This window comes from Melanerpes formicivorus, unplaced genomic scaffold, assembly GCF_026170545.1.
Source record: "Melanerpes formicivorus ecotype bairdi unplaced genomic scaffold, bMelFor1.0.p_v2 SCAF_130, whole genome shotgun sequence".
NCBI lineage: Eukaryota > Metazoa > Chordata > Aves > Piciformes > Picidae > Melanerpes > Melanerpes formicivorus.
The window spans coordinates 1,196,288-1,215,856 of NW_027142482.1; the positions used below are offsets into that span (position 1 = coordinate 1,196,288).

Below are 19,569 nucleotides of genomic sequence, written 5' to 3' on the forward strand. Positions count from 1 at the left end.
CCGGACGAGGGGTGTGCGCCGGCGCCCTAAGGCGGGAGGGGAGCTGCCGCTGCTCGGGGAAGGGAGGGGGGTGTCGGTGTCTGAGTGCCCGGCGCGGAGCACCTCCGGGTGCTTCAGTACCAAGGGTGGACGCCGCAGTGCAGCCACAGCTCGGATGGTAGCTGAGGCCCGAGGGCTGGCGGCAGGGGGACCTCACAGTGTGAAGGTCTCACATCAGGCTAAGGCTTCGTTAACCGAGAGAGCTTCGAAGCAGGTGGCCAAGGCTCGGTCATTACAGTATGAAACTTGTTCAGTGGAGCAGAAGGGTTCAGAATGAGGAAGTGGAGAAGGGTTTGAGCCAGCGTCCTGTTGAGCTGGTCCTGAGGGGAGGGACTTGGAGGACATTCATGACTGGATTCAAGGAACAGATCTCCAGAGCCGAGCTAGGGAGGGGCCACAGGATACGCCTTGGCCAGGGGCGGGGGGGAAACGTGTTTGTCGATGGATCTTGTAGAGTGACAAGAGGCAAAAGGGTGGCAGGAAGGAGGCACCGCTGGTGGCGTGGACCGCACCAAGTGTTGTTAACCACAGGAACCGCAGTCAAGGCAGCTGAGCACAGGTGCGCTCATCACACCCGAGTCAAGGCTTCTGAGGCTTGTCTCTGTTATGTGTCAGTCACAAAGAGCCTCTGCGGGTGTCTCACCGGGGGGCTTGCTGTAACTCAGCAAGAGGCTGTCCTGCCCAGACGGCAAACAGCACAGCCTGAACTGCTGGGCTCAGGACGGAGGAGGCTTAGCAGGTAACAGAGCACTAACTCCTCTGCTGCGAGGAGTGAAGAACCTAATTAATGCTAATTTAACCGGGGGGGAGGGGGAGGGGGGGAGAGAGGAGGCAGGGGAGGGGAAGCGGGGCGGGGGGCGGATACATGTAGCAGGCAGACCGGGAGGACTCTAACTTCCAAGTACCAGAGCCAATGGGGAAAGGGAAATTTGCAGCCGGGAATTTGGGGTGAAAGGGAAGCTGTGCCTCCCTCCCAGCGCCTGGGGAGACCCCGCAGGGGTTTCTCTGCCGTGAGCTCTCCCTTTAGTTGAATAAAGTTTCCGTTGTGAACATGAGCCTGTAGCCAAGGCCTTGCAAGAGGGACAGGTGGAGAGGCTACAAGGATGATTGACTGGGGATCCGGAACATCTGCCTGATGAGAGCCGTGGGGCTCTTCAGCCTGGAGAAAACCTTCCTGGTGCCTGCCAAGAGGTGAAGGGTGCGTGCCAGGAAGGAGGGGGCAGCCTTATTTCAGTGGTGCCCTGTAAAGGGAGGAGGGGTCATGGACACCAGCTGGGGCAGCCTTATTTCAGGGGTGCCCTGTAAAGGGACGAGGGGCCATGGACGCCAGCTGGGACACAGGAAATTCCACCTCAACAGGAGGAAAAACGTCTTTGCTGTGAGGGTTCTGGAGCCCTGGAAGGGGCTGCTCAGGGAGGGTGTGGAGCCTGGGAGCCTTCCTGGTGTCTAAGCTGTCTGTGAATGCTGTTTGTGAGAAGGATTTAAGACCTTGCTTCTCCCCTCTAAACATCTCCGTCCCCAAGATAGAAAAACGCTTTCACAAGCCCCCACCTCTCCTTTGCCTCCTTCTCCCATCCCAAACTGCCCCAGACAGGGACTTTCCACCTGGCAGAAGACGCCAGCATGGCACAGAAATGCCCCAAATCCCTGACTCGAAGGAGCCTTTCGAGGTCAGAGCGAGGCCACAGCTCGATTTCAGCGCTGCGGCTCTGCCGTGTTGCTAGCTGGAAGTGGGTTTTAGGCCAGGAGAATCCCTCGAGGGGTGTGAAATAAAGCAGGCGGCTCCTGAAGTGATCGTCTTAAGGAGCCAACGAGGCAGCCGAGCTGCTCACCCCGCACCGCGGCAGGGGAGGCCGTTCAGCCTGGCGGGCAGGGCTGCTGCGGGCGGCGAGGAGCGCAGAGCCAGGGCGGCACCTCCCGGCCTCTGCGGCCACCCGCAACGCGCTGCCTGCGTGCCTCTGCTGCCCCTGTGCCAGCTGCCGTGGCTGGGCAGGCTGGAGGGCAGGCTGGCAAGGGGCAGGGGGCAAGCGCTAAGCGCTGCTCGGGCTGCGCGGGGAACGGCGCCTGGGCAGTGCCCGGCAGCAGCGGTCGCCAGGCAGTACGGCCCCGGCGGGGAGCAGTGCTGCCGCCTGGTGTTTCACTGTCGGTACTGCAGCTCTGCAGTTCTCTTTCTGCGCTCTCCTCTGTCCCTTTTCTCCCTGTCCTCTGTCCTGCAGCCAGTTAATACTTTTTGTCTCTCTCCGGGTATCTGCCTTCCTATCCAAATGTTTTAAACGCCTCTCCACCTGCCCTTCACAGTTCTCTCTCCCTTCTCCTCTCTCTCTGGCTCTGCATCCCCATTTCTTAATTCTGCTTTCTCTGCCCTGTGTTCAGAGTCACAGATTGGGTTGGGTTGGAAGGGACCCTAAAGATCATCTCATCCAACTCCCCTGCTGTAAGCAGGGACATCTCCAACTAGGTAAGTCTGCCCAGGGCCACATTGAGTCCAGTCTTGAATGCCTCCCTGAGGACAGGGCCTCAACCATATCCCCAGGCAGCCAGTTCCAGTATTTCACCACTCTCATTGTAAAGCCCTTCCTCATCTCCAACCCAAACCTACTCTGCTCCACTTTAAAACCACTGTCCCTCGGCCTATCACTGCTTCTATTGCTTGTGCAGTTCTATCCTGCTCTTTGTTTTGACACTGGCCTTGTGCTGCTGTGTGCTGAGGCTTCACACAAGCCTGTTTATAATCTCCAGTGGAATGAGAGAAAAAGGACAGCAGAGTTGCTGCCCTGGGTGTTGAGAGGGCAAATGTGAGGCTGGAGGCTGGAGTGGTGCAGCAGTCCCTTCAGCAGCTTACACAAAGCAGGAGCTGTTCCTCATCCTCCCTGCAGCAGCTGCACATCCATGAACACAGTCCAAGAGCTGTGCTCATGGCAAGTCCAGTCCCAGCACTGATAACTTCTCTGGGTGCTGCAGGCTGTTTGGGGCAGATCAGCAACCAGAGACCAACTGGTTTTCTTTCCCCCCTGCTTCAGGAGACCATTGGGTGACAAATGAAGGCACAAACCCTGCTGCTGTGTAGCAGTGAGACCCCAGAGATGCAGAGGGCAGAGAGCCTCTCAGGAGCGCTTGGCAGAAGTCCTTTATTGCTGTGCTGTAGAATCCCCAGCACTACTGAGCCTCAGAGTCCCACTCACAGAAGCAGGCATGGAAGCCCTCAACAGACAAAGCAGCTAACAGAAGGGTGAGTCCCAAGCACATCCCTTGCACCATCCCTGCACCGAAGCCCTTGCCAGGAGCAGCAGCTAGCAGAAGTCCCTGGGAGCCCTAACCGAAGCCATCCCTACCCAAGGCCCTAAGCTGAGCCCCTGGTGCTCAGAGTGGCTTCCTTTTGTACTCCTCAACCCCTTCACCAGTAAAATACAACCACACACAGCAGCTGAAATCCTTTCCCTGTAAGAGGAGCCAGCAGGTCCAGGAGGTGGCTCCCACAGGATGATCCAGTCCAAGGCTGCTGACGTGGGAGTGTTGTTCTTGGCCCCCGTGGAATGTTATTGTTTTGCTCTACACAGGGTGCTAAGGAACTGGCCAGCTAAGGACCTGTGCACCCTGCCTGCACCCAGCAGCTGCCCTCAGGACAGTGCCTGCCACGCTCAGCATCCTCACCAACAGCCTGCACGAGGGAACAGAGCAGGACACCGAACTGGGAGGGCCTGCCTGAGCCACTGGAAGGCTGTGTGGCCCTGGCAGCACCTGGACAGAGTGGGGAGCTGGGCAGAGGGGAACCTGATGAAGTGCAACAAGGGTCAGTGCAGAGCCCTGCACCTGGGGAGGAGCAGCACCATGCACCAGTGCAGATTAGTGCTGACCTGATGGGCAGCAGCTCCATGGAGAAGGTGTTCAGAGGGACAAGGATTTGCCTTTGTGGCTGAGCAGGGCAATGGGCTCCTGGGGTGCATCAAGTGCACCCCCAGGTCCCTCTCTGCCTGGCTGCTCTCAGCCACTCTGTCCCCAGCCTGTAGTGCTGCTTGGGGTGGTTGTGGCCAATGTGCAGAGCCTGGCACTTAGCCTTATTAACTCTCAACCCATTGGCCTCTGCCCAGCCTGGCAGGGTGGCTCTGCAGGGCCCTCCAACACAGCAGCACCTGCCCTCAGCTTGGTGTCATCTGCAGACTCACTGCTGATGGACTCCATCCCCTGGTCCAGGTCATCAACACAGATACTGAGCAGGCTGGGGCCCAGCAATCCCCCAATCCATTCATTGCTATTTTTGTTTTGCCCGAATCTGTCATTTTTGTCCTTAAAACTCCCCTGAAATATGGAGTTTTGGCTAAACACCTCCCCCAACCCCCCCTCCCCCCAGATAAAGTCATTTGGGGTCAACCCCTCTCAAAAACAAAAGTCACTTTGGGGATGAAACCCTAAAAAGGCAAATTTGGGGTAAACCCACTGCAAAAGAAGTGAATTTTGGGTCAAACCCTCCCCCCCAAAGGAATATTTTGGGGGTGAAAGCCTCCCCCAAGAGGTGGTTTGGGGTAAACCCAGTCCCCAGAAGCTGACTTTTGGGTAAAGCTCCCTCCCACAAGGCTCACTTTGGGGTGAAACCCTCCCCAAAAGGTCACTTTTGGGTGAAACTCCCCTCATAAAAAGGGATTTTGGGAGCCACCCTCCCTCAAAAAGGTAATTTTGGGATGTCTGCCTCCCCCCTCTCCCCTCCCCCTCCAACTTTTGCCCTTTTCTCCCCTTCCTTCCCCCCCACCCCCTCTTTCCCCTCTCCTCCCCCCTCCCTTCCTGCCCCTCCCACCAATTGCCCAATTCTGTATTTTTTGGGCCCATTTTTCCTCCCCCTCCTCTTAAAAAAGAAAAAAAAAAGAAAGCCAAAGCTATTTTTCCCAATTTCCCCTTTTTTTGGCCCAAAAGTGATGTCATTTGGGGGTGTGGATTTCCCTGGGGGGGGGGCAGGGTTGGGATTTTTCAGCTTTTATTTCTTTTCCCTTTCTTTTTGTTTTGTTTTGTTTCCCTAAATAACAAAAGGAGGAGCAGGAGCCTGGGGGGGAGGGGGCAGGGGGGAGCCTGGGGGGAGTGGAGTTCTGAGGCTAAAAAGGAGGTTTTTTGGGGTCGGTGAGAAAAAGCAGGAGGTGAGTGGGGAAGGAATATCTTGGGGGGGGGCGGGGAGGGGGAAGGGAAAATAGGTTTGGAAATGGCAACAGATTTCAATCCTCTCCAGCTCCTGGGGGATGTGAGTTGGGCTGGGAGGGATTTTGGGGGGAAAAAGAGGGAAAAGAGAGAACAAAGGAGGGGAAAAGGGAATGGCAAAGGGGAGGGGGGTGGAAAAAAAGGGGGGGAAGGGGAGGGGAAAAGGAGGGAAAGGGGAGGAGGGAAGGGGAAAAGTGGGGAGGAGGGAAGGGGAAAAGTGGGGAGGAGGGAAGGGGAAAAGTGGGGAAAAGGGGTTGGGAAATGAAGGGAAAGGGAAAATAGGAAAGGGAGAGGAAGGAAAAGTAGGAAGAACAGAAGGGAAAGAGGGAAATGGGAAGGGAAAGGGAGAAAAAGGGGAGAAGGAAAATGAAAGAAGGGGGAATGGGGAAAAGGGAGGGAAAAAAGAGGGGGAAGGGGAAAAGGAGGGAGGAAGGGAGGGGAAAACGATGGGGGCAGGAGAAAAGGAGGGAGGAAGGGAGAGAAGGGGGAAAGGGAGGGGAAAAGGGGGGTAAGGGAGGATAAAAGGAGGAAAAGGGGAGGGGGAGGTAGGGAAAGAGAAGGAGGAAAGGGAAAAAAGTAGGAAAAGGGAGTTGGGAAATGGAGGGAAAGGATAAATGGGGAAAAGGGGGGGGGGAGGAGGGGAAAGGGGAAAACAGGAGGGGAAAGGGAGAAAAGGGGGAGAAGGAAAATGAAAGAGGGGGGAATGGGAAAAAGGGGGAAAAGGGAGGGGGGAAAGAAGGGGGAAGGGGAAAAGGGAAGGGAAGGAAAGAGAGAGAAAGGGAGAGGAAAAGGGGGGGCAGAGGGGATAAAAGGGGGAAAGGGGAGGGGGTAAGGAGGGAAAAAAAAGAGCCTGAGAGCAAAAATTGTTAACTTTTGTGTGCTGTGGAAACCCAAAAGCCTCCAAAGTTGGGGACAGGAGGAAATGAAAGGAGAATTTGGGCTGAAAACCTGAGGATTGGATCAATTTCTGTCCCCCTGCAGCCATGGAGGGAAGCAGCAGCACTGTCAGGGCCCAGGGTGAGTGCGACACAGATGCCAGCCTCCCTCCCCTCCCCTTCTTCTTCCCTCCCTTCTCCCTCCCTTCTCCCTCCCTCCCTTCCCCTCCCTTCTCCCTCCCCTCCTTCCCCTCCCTTCTTCCTCCCTTCTCTCCCTCCCTCCCTTCCCCTCCCTTCTTCCTCCCTTCTCCTCCCTCCCTTCCCCCTCCCTTCTTCCTCCCTTCTCCCTCCCTCCCTTCCCCTCCCTTCTCCCTCCCTCCCCTCCCTTCTCCCTCCCTTCCTCCTCTCCCTTCTCCTTCCCTCCCCTCCCCTCCCTTCTCCCTCCCTCCCTCCACTCCCTTCTCCCTCCCTCCCTCCACTCCCTTCTCCCTCCCTCCCTTCCCTTCTCCCTCCCCTCCCCTCCTCTCCCTTCTCCCTTCCTCCCTCCTCTCCCTTCTCCCTCCCTCCCTCCTCTCCCTTCTCCCTCCCTCCCTCCCTCCTCTCCCTTCTCCCTCCCTCCCTTCCCTTCTCCCTCCCTCCCTCCTCTCCCTTCTCCCTCCCTCTGTCCTCTCCCTTCTCCCTCCCTCTCTCCTTTCCCTTCTCCTCCTCCTCATGTTCTTCCTCCTTGACCTCCTCCAGCTCTCCTCCCTCTCCTCCTCCTGCTCCACGTGACCGTGGCAGCACCACCTCACCTCGGGGACAACTTCCTGGTGGCCTTCATGCAGAATGAGCTGCAGCAGAGCCTGCAGAGCGACCTCCGGCTGCTCCTCACCGGCTCCTCCCCCTCCACCTCGGTCACCATCTCCATGAGGAAGCCTGGGCTGAGGATGACTCTGCAGGTGCCTGCCGGCCAGACGGTTGCTGGTGAAGATCCCCCCCCAGGCCGAGATGGTTGGGAGCAGGACCTTCGACAACGCCGTGGCGGTGAAGGCCTCCAGCGCCATCTCCGTGGTGATGGTCAACGAGAAGCCGACCTCGGTGGACTCCGCCCTGCTGGTCCCGGTCCACGCCTGGGGCACCGAGTACCAGGTGGTGACCCCCGGGGTGGGGCACCGACCGCTATGGCCAGTTCGCGGTGGCCGCCTGGGACGAAGCCACCCAGGTGGAGGTGCAGCTGAAGGCTCCGGTGACCTTCCAGGGCAGGTCCTATCCTCGGGGCTCGGTGGTGTCCCTGCGGCTGGAGCCTTTCCAGGCCGCCCAGTTCCAGAGCCCAGCAGATCTGTCTGGCACCAAGGTGACCTCGGACAGGCCGGTCGCCGTCTTCAGCGGCCACACCTGCCTGGCCAGGTTCTCCACCTGTGACCACCTGGTGGAGCAGCTCCAGCCAGTGTCCCGCTGGGGCACCACCTTCATCGTGCCTCCCTTGCCCTTTGAGGCCCAGTCAGACATGGTCTACGTCTCCAGCTCGCAGAAGACGACGGTGGAGGCTCAGCACGGGGCCACCAAAACGCTGCGAGCGCTCCGCGCCGGCAGGACCACCTTCTACGGCCTGCAAGCCGCCAACGCCTTGACCCTCAAGGCTGACGCCGGTGTCCAGGTCATCTTCTTCTCAGATGGAGGCCTCAAGGGTGACATCTCCTATGACCCCTTCTTTATGACCATCCCAGACGTCTCCAGCTACTGCAGCTCCTACAAACTCTTCACCCTGGAGGGTTACGACAACTACGGGCTGCTGGTGGCCCAGACCTCGGCCACGGCTGGGCTCAAGCTCAACCAAAGCCCCCTGGGGAACCTCTCCTGGAAGCCTGTCCCTGGCACCGACTATGCCTGGGCAGGGCTGAACTTGGGTTGTCCACACCCTGGAGCATGAGACCTCCCCCTTTGGTCTCCTCAGCGTTGGGGTCCGGGAGCAGAAGGCCTACGGCCTGGTGGCCATCTGCAGCAGCGGGTGAGTGCTCTGTGCTTGCCTCCCTCTCCCCCTCCTCTCAGTCTGTTTCTCCTGCTCCATCTCCCCTCCACCTCCATCTCCCCTCCAACTCCATCTCTATCTAGTTCTGTTCCCTCTCCCTCTCCCTCTCCACCACCAAGGCTGTCCTCAAGGCCCCCAAAGGTCACCTCCACCTCTGGTCTCTTCCAGATCCTTGCCGCCTGCTGAGCTGCCGGCCCAAGGAGACCTGCAGGGTGGAGAAGGGTGAAGCTCTCTGTGCCCATGACTACATGGGCACCTGCATGGGGTCACCACCCCCTCCAGTACCACACCTTTGATGGCCTGACCCTGCACACCCAGGGGGGTTGCACCTACACCCTGGCCAAGTACTGTGGTGAGGATCCCACCCTGGAGTCCTTCAGTGTGGAGGACAAGAGGACTGAAGGTGACCTCAAGGAGGAGCTGACCAACATCTATGCCTATGGCTACAACATCTCCATCCCACAAAGGAGGAAGTGGTGACATCAAGGTAGGCTTGGAGTGGCCTCACACCCTGGACTGAGTTGGGTGGGAGATTCAGCTGGAGGGTGGAGGTGGAGAAGAAGAGGGAGAGAAGGAGGAGGAGAATGAGAAGGAGATGGAGAAGGAGGAGGAAGAGGAGAAGGAGGAGGTGGAGAAGAGGAAGAGAAGGTGGAGGAGGAGGTGAAAGTGGAGGTGGAGATAGCAGTGGACATGGAATTGGGGGTGAGGTGGAGGTGAAGGTAGAGATAGAGATGGAGAAGAAGGTGAAAGCAGAGGGTGAACATGGAGGTGGAGATGGACATGGAGCTGGAAGTGGAGGTGAAGGTGGAGAAGGCAGCAGCAGAAGACAAACCCCTGAGAAGAAGGAGGATGTTGAGGTGGTTGAGGAAGAGCAGGAGAAAGGGGGGAAGAAGGACCAGAGGGACAAGGCCAGGGCAGGTTGTGTGGAGCTTGGAGCAACCCAGTTGCTGCTGATGTCCCTTCAGGGTGGCCTTGGGTTGCTCCTTTCCAACCTCAGAGCTGAAGGTCAGGTTGGGTGGAGCTTGGACCAACCCTCTCTGGTTGATGATGTCCCTGACCTTGAAAGGTCTCTTCCAACCTCCAACACACTGCATAAGCTGATGACCACTCCATGAAGTCTTCTCCTCCTCCTCCTCCTTGTCTCCTCCAGGTCAACAACCAAGCCATCACCCTCCCCAACCACCCTGGGGGCCGAGAAGGTGCAGATCTTCCGCAGCCAAGGTCACATTGTCCTCCAGACCCAGTTTGGGCTCCAGGTGACCTATGACGAGGACTGGGCCATAGCCCTGGCCCTGCCCAGCAGCTACTTCGGGGCCACCTGTGGCCTTTGTGGCAACTTCAACGAGGACCTGGAAGATGAGATGAAGCTTCCTGGTGGGACTCCAGCTCCCAGCCTGGAGGAGTGGGTTGAAAGCTGGCAAGATGCCTCCTGCCAGGTCCGTTGTGGAGAGCAGGAGGTGCTGCAGGACACAGGAGAATGTGGTAAGCTCCGGCAGGGAGGCCTGCAAGCATTCTGGGGGGAGGGGAGGAAGGAGAGGACCTCAGGAAGGTCTGCTCAGGGGTATTTGGGAGTTGATAGCCACCACAGGAGGCTTGTGGGTGTCAACCAACATCTCCATCACCAGAGCTTGGTCCTGGCATGTCCAACCAGCCCAAAATGCACCTCCTTGGGCCTTAGCTGTCCGTGAGACCAAGACTTTGTGGAGGGCTTTTTTCAAGGACCACCCTCATGAGGTGTCCCTGGACCACCAAACCCTTTGTAGAGGTCAACCAACACCTCCAGGACCAAGATTTGGTCCTTGCATGCCCAACCAGCCCAAACTGCACCTTCTTGGACTTTAGATGTCCATGAGACCAAGACTTCATGGAGGGCTTTCCTTCAGGACCCACACAAGGTTCTCAGACCCCCCGGTAGACACCAAGCCGAGCTCAGCCTCTCCATGCAATGACCTTTTGAGACCTTCTCCTCCAACCTCCTCTCCACAGCTCCCAGGTGCCCTCCGAACAGCCACTTCGAGCCCTGTGGGACCTCCTGCCCGGCCACCTGCACCCAGCCCCAGGCTCCCAGCTCCTGCCCGCAGCCCTGCCGGCCGAGCTGCCAGTGCGACCCAGGCTTCGTCCTGCGGGAGGCCACCTGCATCCCCCTCGAGTCCTGCTCCTGCTCCCACCAGGGCAGATCCTACAAGCTGCAGGAGGAGTTCTGGGCCGACGAGGGCTGCCGGCGCCGCTGCCGCTGCGAGGCCGGAGGGAAGGTCACCTGCAGGGAGGCTGGGTGCAGAGCCCACCAGCAGTGTGTGGTGGCCCAGGGCATCCCCAGCTGCCAGCCTGCCAAGTTCCTGACCTGCGTGGGCACAGGAGACCCTCACTACACCACCTTCGACGGCCTCCGCTTCGACTTCCAGGGCACCTGCCTCTACCAGCTGGCTGCGCTCTGCAAGCAGGGCCCCGGCCTGGTCCCCTTCACGGTCACCGTGGAGAACAACAACCGCGGCAGCAAGGCTGTGTCCTTCACCAAGAAGGTCACCCTGGAGGTCTACGGCGACGTCATCACCATGAGCCAGGAGTACCCCAAGAAGGTGAAGGTAGGTGACCGCCTGGGGGGCGCCACTGAGCAGCTGGAGGTGTGGGAGGGATGGTTGGAGAAGACCTTCAGGATGGTTTGGTGGTCTTGGCGTCTCTGATGGCTTCCAGAAGAGGTCAACCTAAGCCGGAGCCCGGTTTAGCCCCGTGCCGGAGCCCGGGTTTAGCCCCAGGACGGAGCCCGGGTTTAGCCCCACGCCGGAGCCCGGGTTTAGCCCCACGCCGAAGGCCAGGTTTAGCCCCACGCCGGAGCCCGGGTTTAGCCCCACGCCGGAGCCTGGTTTAGCCCCACGCCAAAGGCCGGGTTTAGCCCCACGCCGGAGCCCGGGTTTAGCCCTGCGCCGGAGCCCGGGTTTAGCCCCACGCCGGAGCCCGGGTTTAGCCCCACGCCGGAGCCCGGGTTTAGCCCCACGCCGAAGGCCAGGTTTAGCCCCACGCCGGAGCCCGGGTTTAGCCCCATGCCGGAGCCTGGTTTAGCCCCACGCCAAAGGCCGGGTTTAGCCCCACGCCGGAGCCCGGGTTTAGCCCTGCGCCGGAGCCCGGGTTTAGCCCCACGCCGGAGCCCGGGTTTAGCCCCACACCGGAGCCCGGGTTTAGCCCCCACACCGAAGGGCTTCTGTACTGTGGTGGACCTCAAAAGTTGAAGGACACCGATTTGGAGGTAATTTGACCCAAATTGTAGTGGTCTTGGGCACCCCTGTGGTTGCCCAAGATGACATCGAGGTGGGGTTGGAATCTCTCCAGAGGAGACTCCACAACCTCTCTGGGCTCCACCAAGTCCAGAAGTTTCCCCTGATGGAACCTCTTGAGGTGCCAAAGAGGAAGACTCCACAACCTCTCTGGGCAGCCTGGTCCAGGTCCTGGTGGACCCTCCTGAGCTTCCAGGCTGTGCCCATCACCCCTTGTCCTGGCCACATCCTCTTGGACCTTGAGATGTTGCAGAGCATTGAGAAGGTCCTTTTTAGGCTGCTCCCCTCCATGCTCAACACCTTCAGGTCTTCTAACTGTCCCTCCTCAAGTGGAAGATCCAAAAGCCACCACCCAAACCCCAGCCAGGTCCCAACTTGTCCACTTCCTGGTGGCCTTTTTTTGTCTCCATGTTGGATTTGGGCTTCTGCTTCCATCTGGATTTTGGCTTCTCCTCAAGAAAATGACTCAGGAGCTGTGGGCAGAGGTCCAAAGCCTGGCCCAAGGGAGCCAGAATTCCAAGCCCACGCTTGGATGTTGTCCTCTTGGTGGGCCAGGTTCTCCTGGAGGAGGTCCAGCTCTTAAGCAACCAGAGCTGGGTGGAAATGTCTTCCCTTCTACAGAATATTGTTGCAAGATGCCAGAATTCTCCTGAGGTTTGAAGGTGGCCAAAACAGGACCAAATTCCCAGAATTCCACCCTGGTGGGTGTGGGGAGGAACATCTGGAGACCTTCCAGGCCAACCGCAAGTCTCCACCAGAGGCACTTCTTAGAGTAGGTTGCCCAAGATGATGTCAAGGTGGGGTTGGAACCTCTCAAGAGGAGACTCCACAACCTCTCTGGGCTCCTCCAAGTCCAGAAGTTTCTCCTGATGGACCCTCAAGAGGTTCCAGACCAGGAGACTCCTCAACCTCTCTGGGCAGCCTGGTCCAAGGCCCTGGCATCCTCCAGGTCCAGATGTTTCTCCTGATGGACCCTCCTGAGCTTCCAGGCTGTGCCTGCTGCCCCTTGCCCTGGCCCTGGCCACCACTGAGAAGGGCCTGGCCCCACCCTCTTAGACTTTGAGGTGTTGCAGAGCATTGAGAAGGTCCTTTTCAGGCTGCTCCTCTCCAGGCTCAGCCCAACCTCATCACCTTCCCAATGACCTGCTCCCACCTCCACCCTTCAGGACCTTCCCATGGTCTGCTCCCACCTCTACCCTTCAGGACCTTCCCACAGTCTGCTCCACCTCCACCCTTCAGGACCTTCCCATGGTCTGCTCCCACCTCTTACCCTTCAGGACCTTCCCATGGTCTGCTCCCACCTCTTACCCTTCAGGACCTTCCCATGACCTGCTCCCACCTCCACCCTTCAGGACCTTCCCACGGTCTGCTCCCACCTCTACCCTTCAGGACCTTCCCATGAACCTGGTGCAAACTCTGCCCTTACAGGAGCTTCCCATGGGTCTGCTCCCACCTCTACCCTTCAGGACCTTCCCATGACCTGCTCCCCACCTCTGGCCTTCTCCCTCCCCTCCTCCCAGGTCAATGGTGCCTTCGTGGAGCTCCCTTTTGGCCAGAAGGAGCACTTTGAGGTCTACCACAGCGGCGTCCACGGCTTCGTCCGGACCTCCTTCGGGCTGCGGGTCAGCTTCGACTGGTACAGCTACGCCAGGGTCATCCTCCCCGCGGCCTACGCTGGCGCCGTCCTGCGGCCTCTGCGGCAACGCCAACGGCGACCCCGACGACGACTTCACCACCCCGGCAGGGCCAGAGGGCCTCCGACGAGGTCCAGCTGGGCAGCAGCTGGCAGGTTGGGGAAGTTCCTGGGCTGCTCCGCAGGGTGGCGTCGGGGACTGCCCAAGCTGCAGCCCAGAGCAGAAGGAGCTCTACCGTGGGGGAGCAGTACTGTGGAGTCATCGCCAGCCCCGAAGGACCTCTCAGGGGCCTGCCACCAGGTACTCAACCCGAGGTCCTACCCTTGAGGACTGTGCCTTTGACTCCTGCCACTACCGAGGCCACCGAGACACCCCTCTGCAAAAGCCGTCGCCGCCTACGTCACCGCCTGCCAGAGCCAGGGGGGTGGCCCTGGAGCCCCTGGAGGACCTCCAGCTTCTGTGGTGAGTGGGGGGAGAAGGAGGCCCACCAGCAGAGGCAGCAGCAGCACCAGGTTGGGGTGGTGCAGGGAAAGGTTGGGATCAGAGCCTGGGAGGTCTGGGGTGGGGGTGGAGAAGGTCTTGGAGGTCAGCAAGGCCAACAGTTGAGGCAGCAGAAGCCATGGCCACCACCCGAGCCATGGCCACCACCGAGCCATGGCCACTATGGCCCTCTCCCTCTCCCTCTCCCTCTCCCCTCTCCCTCTCCCTCTCCCCTCTCCCTCTCCCTCTCCCTCTCCCTCTCCCTCTCCCTCTCCCTCTCCCTCTCCCTCTCCCTCTCTCCTCTCCCTCTCCCTCTTTCCTTCCCCTCTTTCTCCCTCTCCCTCTCCCTCTTTCTTCCTCTCCCTCTCCCTCTTTTCCTTCCCCTCTTTCTTCCTCATCATCTCCCTCTACTTCTAGGTCCATCCTGTCCTCGCCACTCCCACTACGAGCTGTGTGGGCCCCAGCTGCCAGGTCACTTGCCGCGTGGTGCCCAGTCCGAGCCCGAGGACTGCTCCTCGCTTCCCTGCACCGAAGGCTGCTTCTGCGACCAAGGCTTCGTCCTCAGCGGAGCCCAATGCGTCCCGGCCGAGGAGTGTGGCTGCGACCACCAGGGGCAATACTACCAGAAGGGGCAGGAGTTCTACCAAGCCTCTTGCCGGGAGCGCTGCCTCTGCAAAGGCCAAGGCTGGTGGAGTGTGAGGAGGTCTTCTGCGGCGCCCCATGAGGAGTGCAGGGTGGAGGATGGGGTCCTGGGCTGCTTCCCTGCCAGCTACGGGCGCCTGGTGGTGTCGGGGAGACCCTCGACTACCTGACCTTCGACGGCAGAGCCTTCCACCTGCCCGGCTCCTGCACCTACGTCCTGGCCCAGGTCTGCAGCCCCCCAGCGGCGCTTGGCCAACTTCTCGGTGCTGCTGGAGCACGACGCGGGCGGCCACGGGGGCCTGGCACTGGTCAAGAGGGTGCAGGTCAGCGTCCACGGCGCCACCATCAGCATGGAGCGGGGACGCAGCTGGGAGGTGATGGGTGAGTGGGGAAGGGATGCAGGAGCGGGGAGAGGTCTCCACGGTCCGGGAAGTGGGAGGGCCACACCTTCTTCTCCTTCTCCCCCTCCTCCTCCTCTTTCTCTTCTCCTTCTCCTCCTCTTTCTCTTCTCCTTCTCCTCCTCTTTCTCTTCTCCTTCTCCTCCTCTTCTCTCTTCTCCTTCTCCTCCTCTTTCCTCTTCTCCTTCTCCTCCTCCTCCTCCTCTTTCTCTTCTCCTCCTCCTCCTCCTCCTCTTTCTCTTCTCCTTCTCCTTCTCTCCTCCTCTTTCTCTTCTCCTCCTCTTTCTCTTCTCCTCCTCCTCCTCCTCCTCTTTCTCTTCTCCTCCTCCTCCTTCCTCCTCCTCTTTCTCTTCTCCTTCTCCCCTTCCTCCTCCTCTTTCTCTTCTCCTTCTCCCCTTCCTCCTCCTCTTTCTCTTCTCCTTCTCCTCCTCCTCTCTCCTCCTCTTTCTCTTCTCCTCCTCCTCCTCCTCCTCCTCTTTCTCTTCTCCTTCTCCTCCTCCTCCTCCTCTTTCTCTTCTCCTCCTCCTCCTCCTCCTCTTTCTCTTCTCCTTCTCCTCCTCCCAACCCCCCCCTCACCCACTGACATTCCCCCAACCCTCCAGACGTAGACCATGAGGTCGACCCCCCCGCACCCTGTGCCTGGGCAGGTGAACAGAGAACTCTTCACCCTGCCCCTGGGTGACTGAGGACAGGAAGCTGAAGGTGAGCCAGGAGGGCAACAACATCGTCCTGCAGACAGCCGCCGGCCTGCGCCTGCTCTACAAACTCAGCCTCCTACCTCCTGCTCACCATCCCTGACGCCTACCGGGGCCAGCGTCTGCGGCCTGGGCGGCAACTACAACGGCGACCCCGGGGGACGACTTCCGGCTGCCCGGCGGCAGCTTGGCCAGCAGCACCCAAGACTTTGTCACCTCCTGGAAGGTGGAGGGGGCAGCCTGCACTGATGGCTGCGCCCCCGAGCAGTGCCCCCCCTGCGACATCACCGCTGCCGCCGCTGCCCCCTACAGAGCCGCCGACTCCTGCGGCCTCATCCAGGACCCCAAGGGACCTTTTGGGGCCTGCCACCCCCAGGGTGAGCCCTGTGGAGTACTTCAACCACTGCCTCCACGACCTTTGTGCTGCTGGAGGAGCCAGGGACGTCCTCTGCCACAGCCTCCAGGCCTACACGGCGGCGTGCCAAGCCGCCGGCGCCGAGGTCGGCAGGTGGAGATCGGCCACCTTCTGCCGTAAGTGCTCCAGAAGGTCCACCTGGGGGCACTTCTGCCCTTGGTGTGCTCCAAAACCATGCCCTTCACCCTAAGAACCCCTTGAAGTTCTCCAGAAGGTCCACCTGGAGTCACTTCTGCCCTTGGTGTGCTCCAAAACCATGCCCTTCACCCTAAGAACCCCTTGAAGTTCTCCAGAAGGTCCACCTGCAGGCACTTCTGCCCTTGGTGTCCTCCAAAACCATGTCCTTCACCCCAAAACCTCCTTGAAGTTCTCCAGGAGGTCCACCTGGAGTCACTTCTGCCCTTGCTTTCCACCTAAACCATGTCACCTCCCCGTGAAGTTCTCCTTGAGGCCACCAGAGATGCCCAGGACAGCCAGCATTTGGGTCAAATGACCTCCAAATCGGTGTCCTTTAACTGTTGAGGTCCACCACGATATGGCAAGCCTTCAATGTGGGCCTTAACTCAGGCTTCAGTTGGGTTGACCTCTTCTGGAAGCCACCAGAGATGCCCAAGACCCTCCCACATTTGGCTCAAACGACCTCTGAGGGCTCCTCAAGGTCCACCAAGACCAACTTAGGAGCTTTTGAAGGTGGCACCTTCCTGGTTCCTCACTGTTCACCCTTCCCCCAGCCCTCCCCTGCCCACCCAACAGCCACTACGAGCTCTGCACCAGGACCTGTGACTTCACCTGTGCCGGGCTGACCGCATCGGTGCCCTGCAGCTGGAGCTGCTTCGAAGGCTGTGAGTGCGACGAAGGCTTCCTCTTCGATGGCGGCGCCTGCGTGGCCCTGGAGAGGTGTGGCTGTGTCCACCATGGAAGGTACCTCAAGGTGAGGTTGGCTTCAGGCGGGGGGAGAGCAGGGGGATGAAGGAGTGTGGGGGTTGGGTTGTCCCACCTGGATGGTGGAGCTGGTTGGAGACCTCAGGCCTTGATGGGGTTGGGTTGTCCCACTTGGATGGTGGAGCTGCTTGGAGGTCTAGGCCTTGATGGAGTTGGGTTGTCCCACCTGGATGGTGGAGCTGGTTGGAGGTCCAGGCCTTGATGGGGTTGGGTTGTCTCACCTGGGTGGTGGAGCTGGTTGGAGGCCTCAGGCCTTGATGGGGTTGGGTTGTCCAACCTGGATGATGCAACCATCTTGAGGTCAGTCTTCATCCAGCTGGGTTGTCCTGCTGCTTCTTTCTCTCTCTGGGATGCCTTCTCCAGTTGAAGGTGGAAAATTCCACTCCCAGGTCCTCTCCAGATCAAGGGAGATGAATCTCCAGATCTTCTCCAGCTCATCTCCAGATCTAGGGAGATCAAGATGATCTGGAAAGGAGCTGGAGATCTAAAGATGATCTGGTGGTGGTTCTCCAGGTCATCTTCAGATCATCTTCATCTCCTTAGAGCTGGAGATGATCTGGAGGTGTGAAGATAGTCTCCAGCTCTAGGGAGATCACCTCCAGATCGTCTCCACTTCCTCCGGAGCTGCAGGGAGCTGGACATAGCCAAGCACCTCAAGCTCTGGAGCTGCTCCACCACCCTCTGCTCTTCTCCTACCCAGGCAGGCGACACCATCCTGGCCAACAACTGCTCCACCAGCTGCAGCTGCGACCTGTCCCGAGGCCTCCTCTGCCAGGACACCAGCTGTCCCCCGGGGCAGGGCTGCACCACGCAGGACGGAGCTCAGAGGTGCAGCAGGCTGGAAGGTCGCTGCCAGCTCCGCCCCGGGGCCACCCTCACCACCTTCGACGGTGCCAGCGGAAGGCTCCTGGCCAGTGGCACCTACAAGGTGGCCTCCCTGTGCCAGGAGCAGTCCCCCAGCTGGTTCAAGGTGGTGGTGGAGGTCAGTGAGTGCAGAGAGGACCAAGTGCCTGCCGCCACGGCCACCTTCGTCTTCTTCCGGGAGGCCTTCATCAGGGTCAACGCCAACGGGGAGGTGTGGGTGAGTGGCAGGAGAGGGTGGACAACCATCTTGGAGGGGACATGGAAGTGGGGTGGGAGTCCTCTCTTTGTCCTTTAGATGTTCTCAGGTGTTCCACCTGGAGGAGAAGTTGGAGTCCTCTGGGGGCTTCAACCCATTTTGGGCTTCTTCTCCTCCTTCAGATGTTCTTGGATGTTCCTCCTCAAGAGGTTTGAGTCTTCTGCAGGGCTTCAACCTCTTTTGTGCTTCTTGTCCTGCTTTAGATGTTCTCAGGAGTTCCACCTGAGTTCCACCTGAACCTGAGAAGTTGGAGTCCTCCGGTGGGCTCCAACCCATCATGGGGCTTCCTCTCCCCCTGCAGGTCAATGGTCTCTTCACCCCACTTCCAGCTGTGGTGGCCAAAGTCATCTCCTTGAAGGAAGCCCTGGGGGACATCATAATCTCCCACCCATCAGGGCTGGATGTCCTCTTCAGCCCAAGTGGGGAGGTGACAGTGGTCGTTGGGGCCACCTTGGTCAATCAGCTCTGTGCTCCATGTGGGAACTTCAACGGAGACCCCGGAGATGACCTGAAGCTCCCTGACGGTCGGACCATGAGGAGCGTTGGGGAGGTGGTAGATGCCTGGAAGGCCAAGGACTTCACAGGGTGGTGAGTGAGCCCTGGAGCCCTTCCTCAAAGCATGAGCTGGTGGTGGAAGCATGAGCTGGTGGAAGCTTGAGGTAGTGGTGGAGGCGTGAGGTGATGGAAGCTTGAGGTGGTGGTGGAAGCAAGAGGTGGTGGAAGCAAGAGGTGGTGCAACCATGGGCAGAGCAAGGGTGCAGGGTCCAAACTCCGTGGGGCATCCAGGGATTTGCTCTTTGGCCTCCAAGAAGAACTTCTCCATCTTCTTTGGTTTCATCCACAGTGACTGAGAGCCAAAGCCAAGGACGTTCCACTGGTGAGTGTCTTCTCCTTGGCTGTCCTTCTCTCATGTGTTTAGCCAGCTTGGAACCATTCCAGGCCAGGTTGGACCATTCCAGGCCACGCTGGAACCATTCTAGGTCAGGTTGGACCATTCCAGGTCAAGCTGAAACAATTTCACCCAGCCTGCCCAGTATGAACCCATTTGGCCCACAAAGCTCTTGGTTCCTCCCCAAAGCAGGACCTTGAAGCTCTTGGTTCCTTCTCTAGGAGGACCTTGAAGCTGTCAGCTCCTCACCAAGGAGGACCTTGAAGCTCTTTGGTTCCTCTCCAAAGCAGGATGACAATGAAGCTCTTGGTTGCTCCCCAAGGAAGACCCTGGTGGCCATCCATGTCTCACCCTGGTGGCCACCCATATCTCATCTCTTCCAGCCATGCCTCCAAGCTGATGAGGACGGAGGTGGAAGCCCCTATCTACCCCCTGCAGTAGATGAAGCCACCTGCTGGACCCATACCAGAAGACAACCTTGCAACCTCTCCTCACCCCCAGTTGATGCCCCCCTCAGAAGTAACCTTCCAGAGCTTCTCCTGCTTTGGGAAGCACCAAAGAATAGCCCTGGGTCGACCTTCTGCAAGCCCAGGAGGACACCAGCAGGGAGCTTTGAGGGACATCTGTGGCTGAAGGACCTCAAAGACCAGCAGAGAGACCTTGGGCTTCCTGGGTCCTCTGCCAAGGAGGACCTGGATGCTGTTGGGTCCTCTCCCACTGAGGAGCCTCTGCCTGCTGCTGGCTCCCATAATAAACCCCTCCAGAAGGTCTTGGTGGTGTGAACTTGGAGTTTCTTGGTCCCTTTGGGGGTGGGACCAGGCCTGAGCTGGGGACAGACCTGAACTAGGACCAGACCAGAGCTAACCCAAGACAGTGAGAGGCTGAACAGGGCCAGAGAAGGGCAATGGGGCTGGGGAGGGGGCTGGAGCACAAGGCTGGGCCTCTCCTGAGCACTGGGAGCCACACTGGGAGCACTGGGAAG

The 19,569-nt window shown here is 59.3% G+C and overlaps 2 protein-coding genes and 1 long non-coding RNA gene across 3 annotated transcripts; all 3 read left to right on the forward strand.

The window, feature by feature from the left end:
• The first annotated feature begins 509 nt into the window (after positions 1–509).
• On the forward strand, positions 510–3,848 carry LOC137456574 (uncharacterized). The gene is made up of 3 exons (XR_010991051.1): positions 510–778; positions 3,060–3,268; positions 3,597–3,848. It is a non-coding gene; the product is annotated as an uncharacterized lncRNA (long non-coding RNA).
• Positions 3,849–5,100: 1,252 nt separating this feature from the next.
• LOC137456571 (IgGFc-binding protein-like) lies at positions 5,101–8,004 on the forward strand. Its single transcript, XM_068168065.1, has 3 exons — positions 5,101–5,162; positions 6,118–6,237; positions 6,834–8,004. The coding sequence occupies exon 3, from the start codon at positions 7,582–7,584 to the stop codon at positions 8,002–8,004; it is 423 nt and encodes a 140-aa protein (XP_068024166.1). The 5' UTR covers positions 5,101–5,162; positions 6,118–6,237; positions 6,834–7,581.
• A 272-nt stretch (positions 8,005–8,276) lies between these two features.
• On the forward strand, positions 8,277–19,357 carry LOC137456572 (IgGFc-binding protein-like). Its single transcript, XM_068168066.1, is given in 16 exon segments — positions 8,277–8,590; positions 9,254–9,585; positions 10,090–10,685; positions 12,893–13,057; positions 13,059–13,244; positions 13,246–13,384; positions 14,363–14,509; positions 15,176–15,288; positions 15,290–15,340; positions 15,342–15,374; positions 15,376–15,597; positions 15,599–15,752; positions 16,368–16,567; positions 17,279–17,659; positions 18,000–18,286; positions 18,971–19,357. Coding segments are annotated over 15 exon segments (2,853 nt in total). The 5' UTR covers positions 8,277–8,590; positions 9,254–9,464; the 3' UTR covers positions 19,029–19,357.
• Positions 19,358–19,569: the final 212 nt, after the last annotated feature.

What these genes read in the sequence shown, in the direction of transcription:
- LOC137456571 (XM_068168065.1), top strand. Translation starts at nt 7,582, where the DNA reads ATGGTCTACGTCTCCAGCTCGCAGAAGACGACGGTGGAGGCTCAGCAC.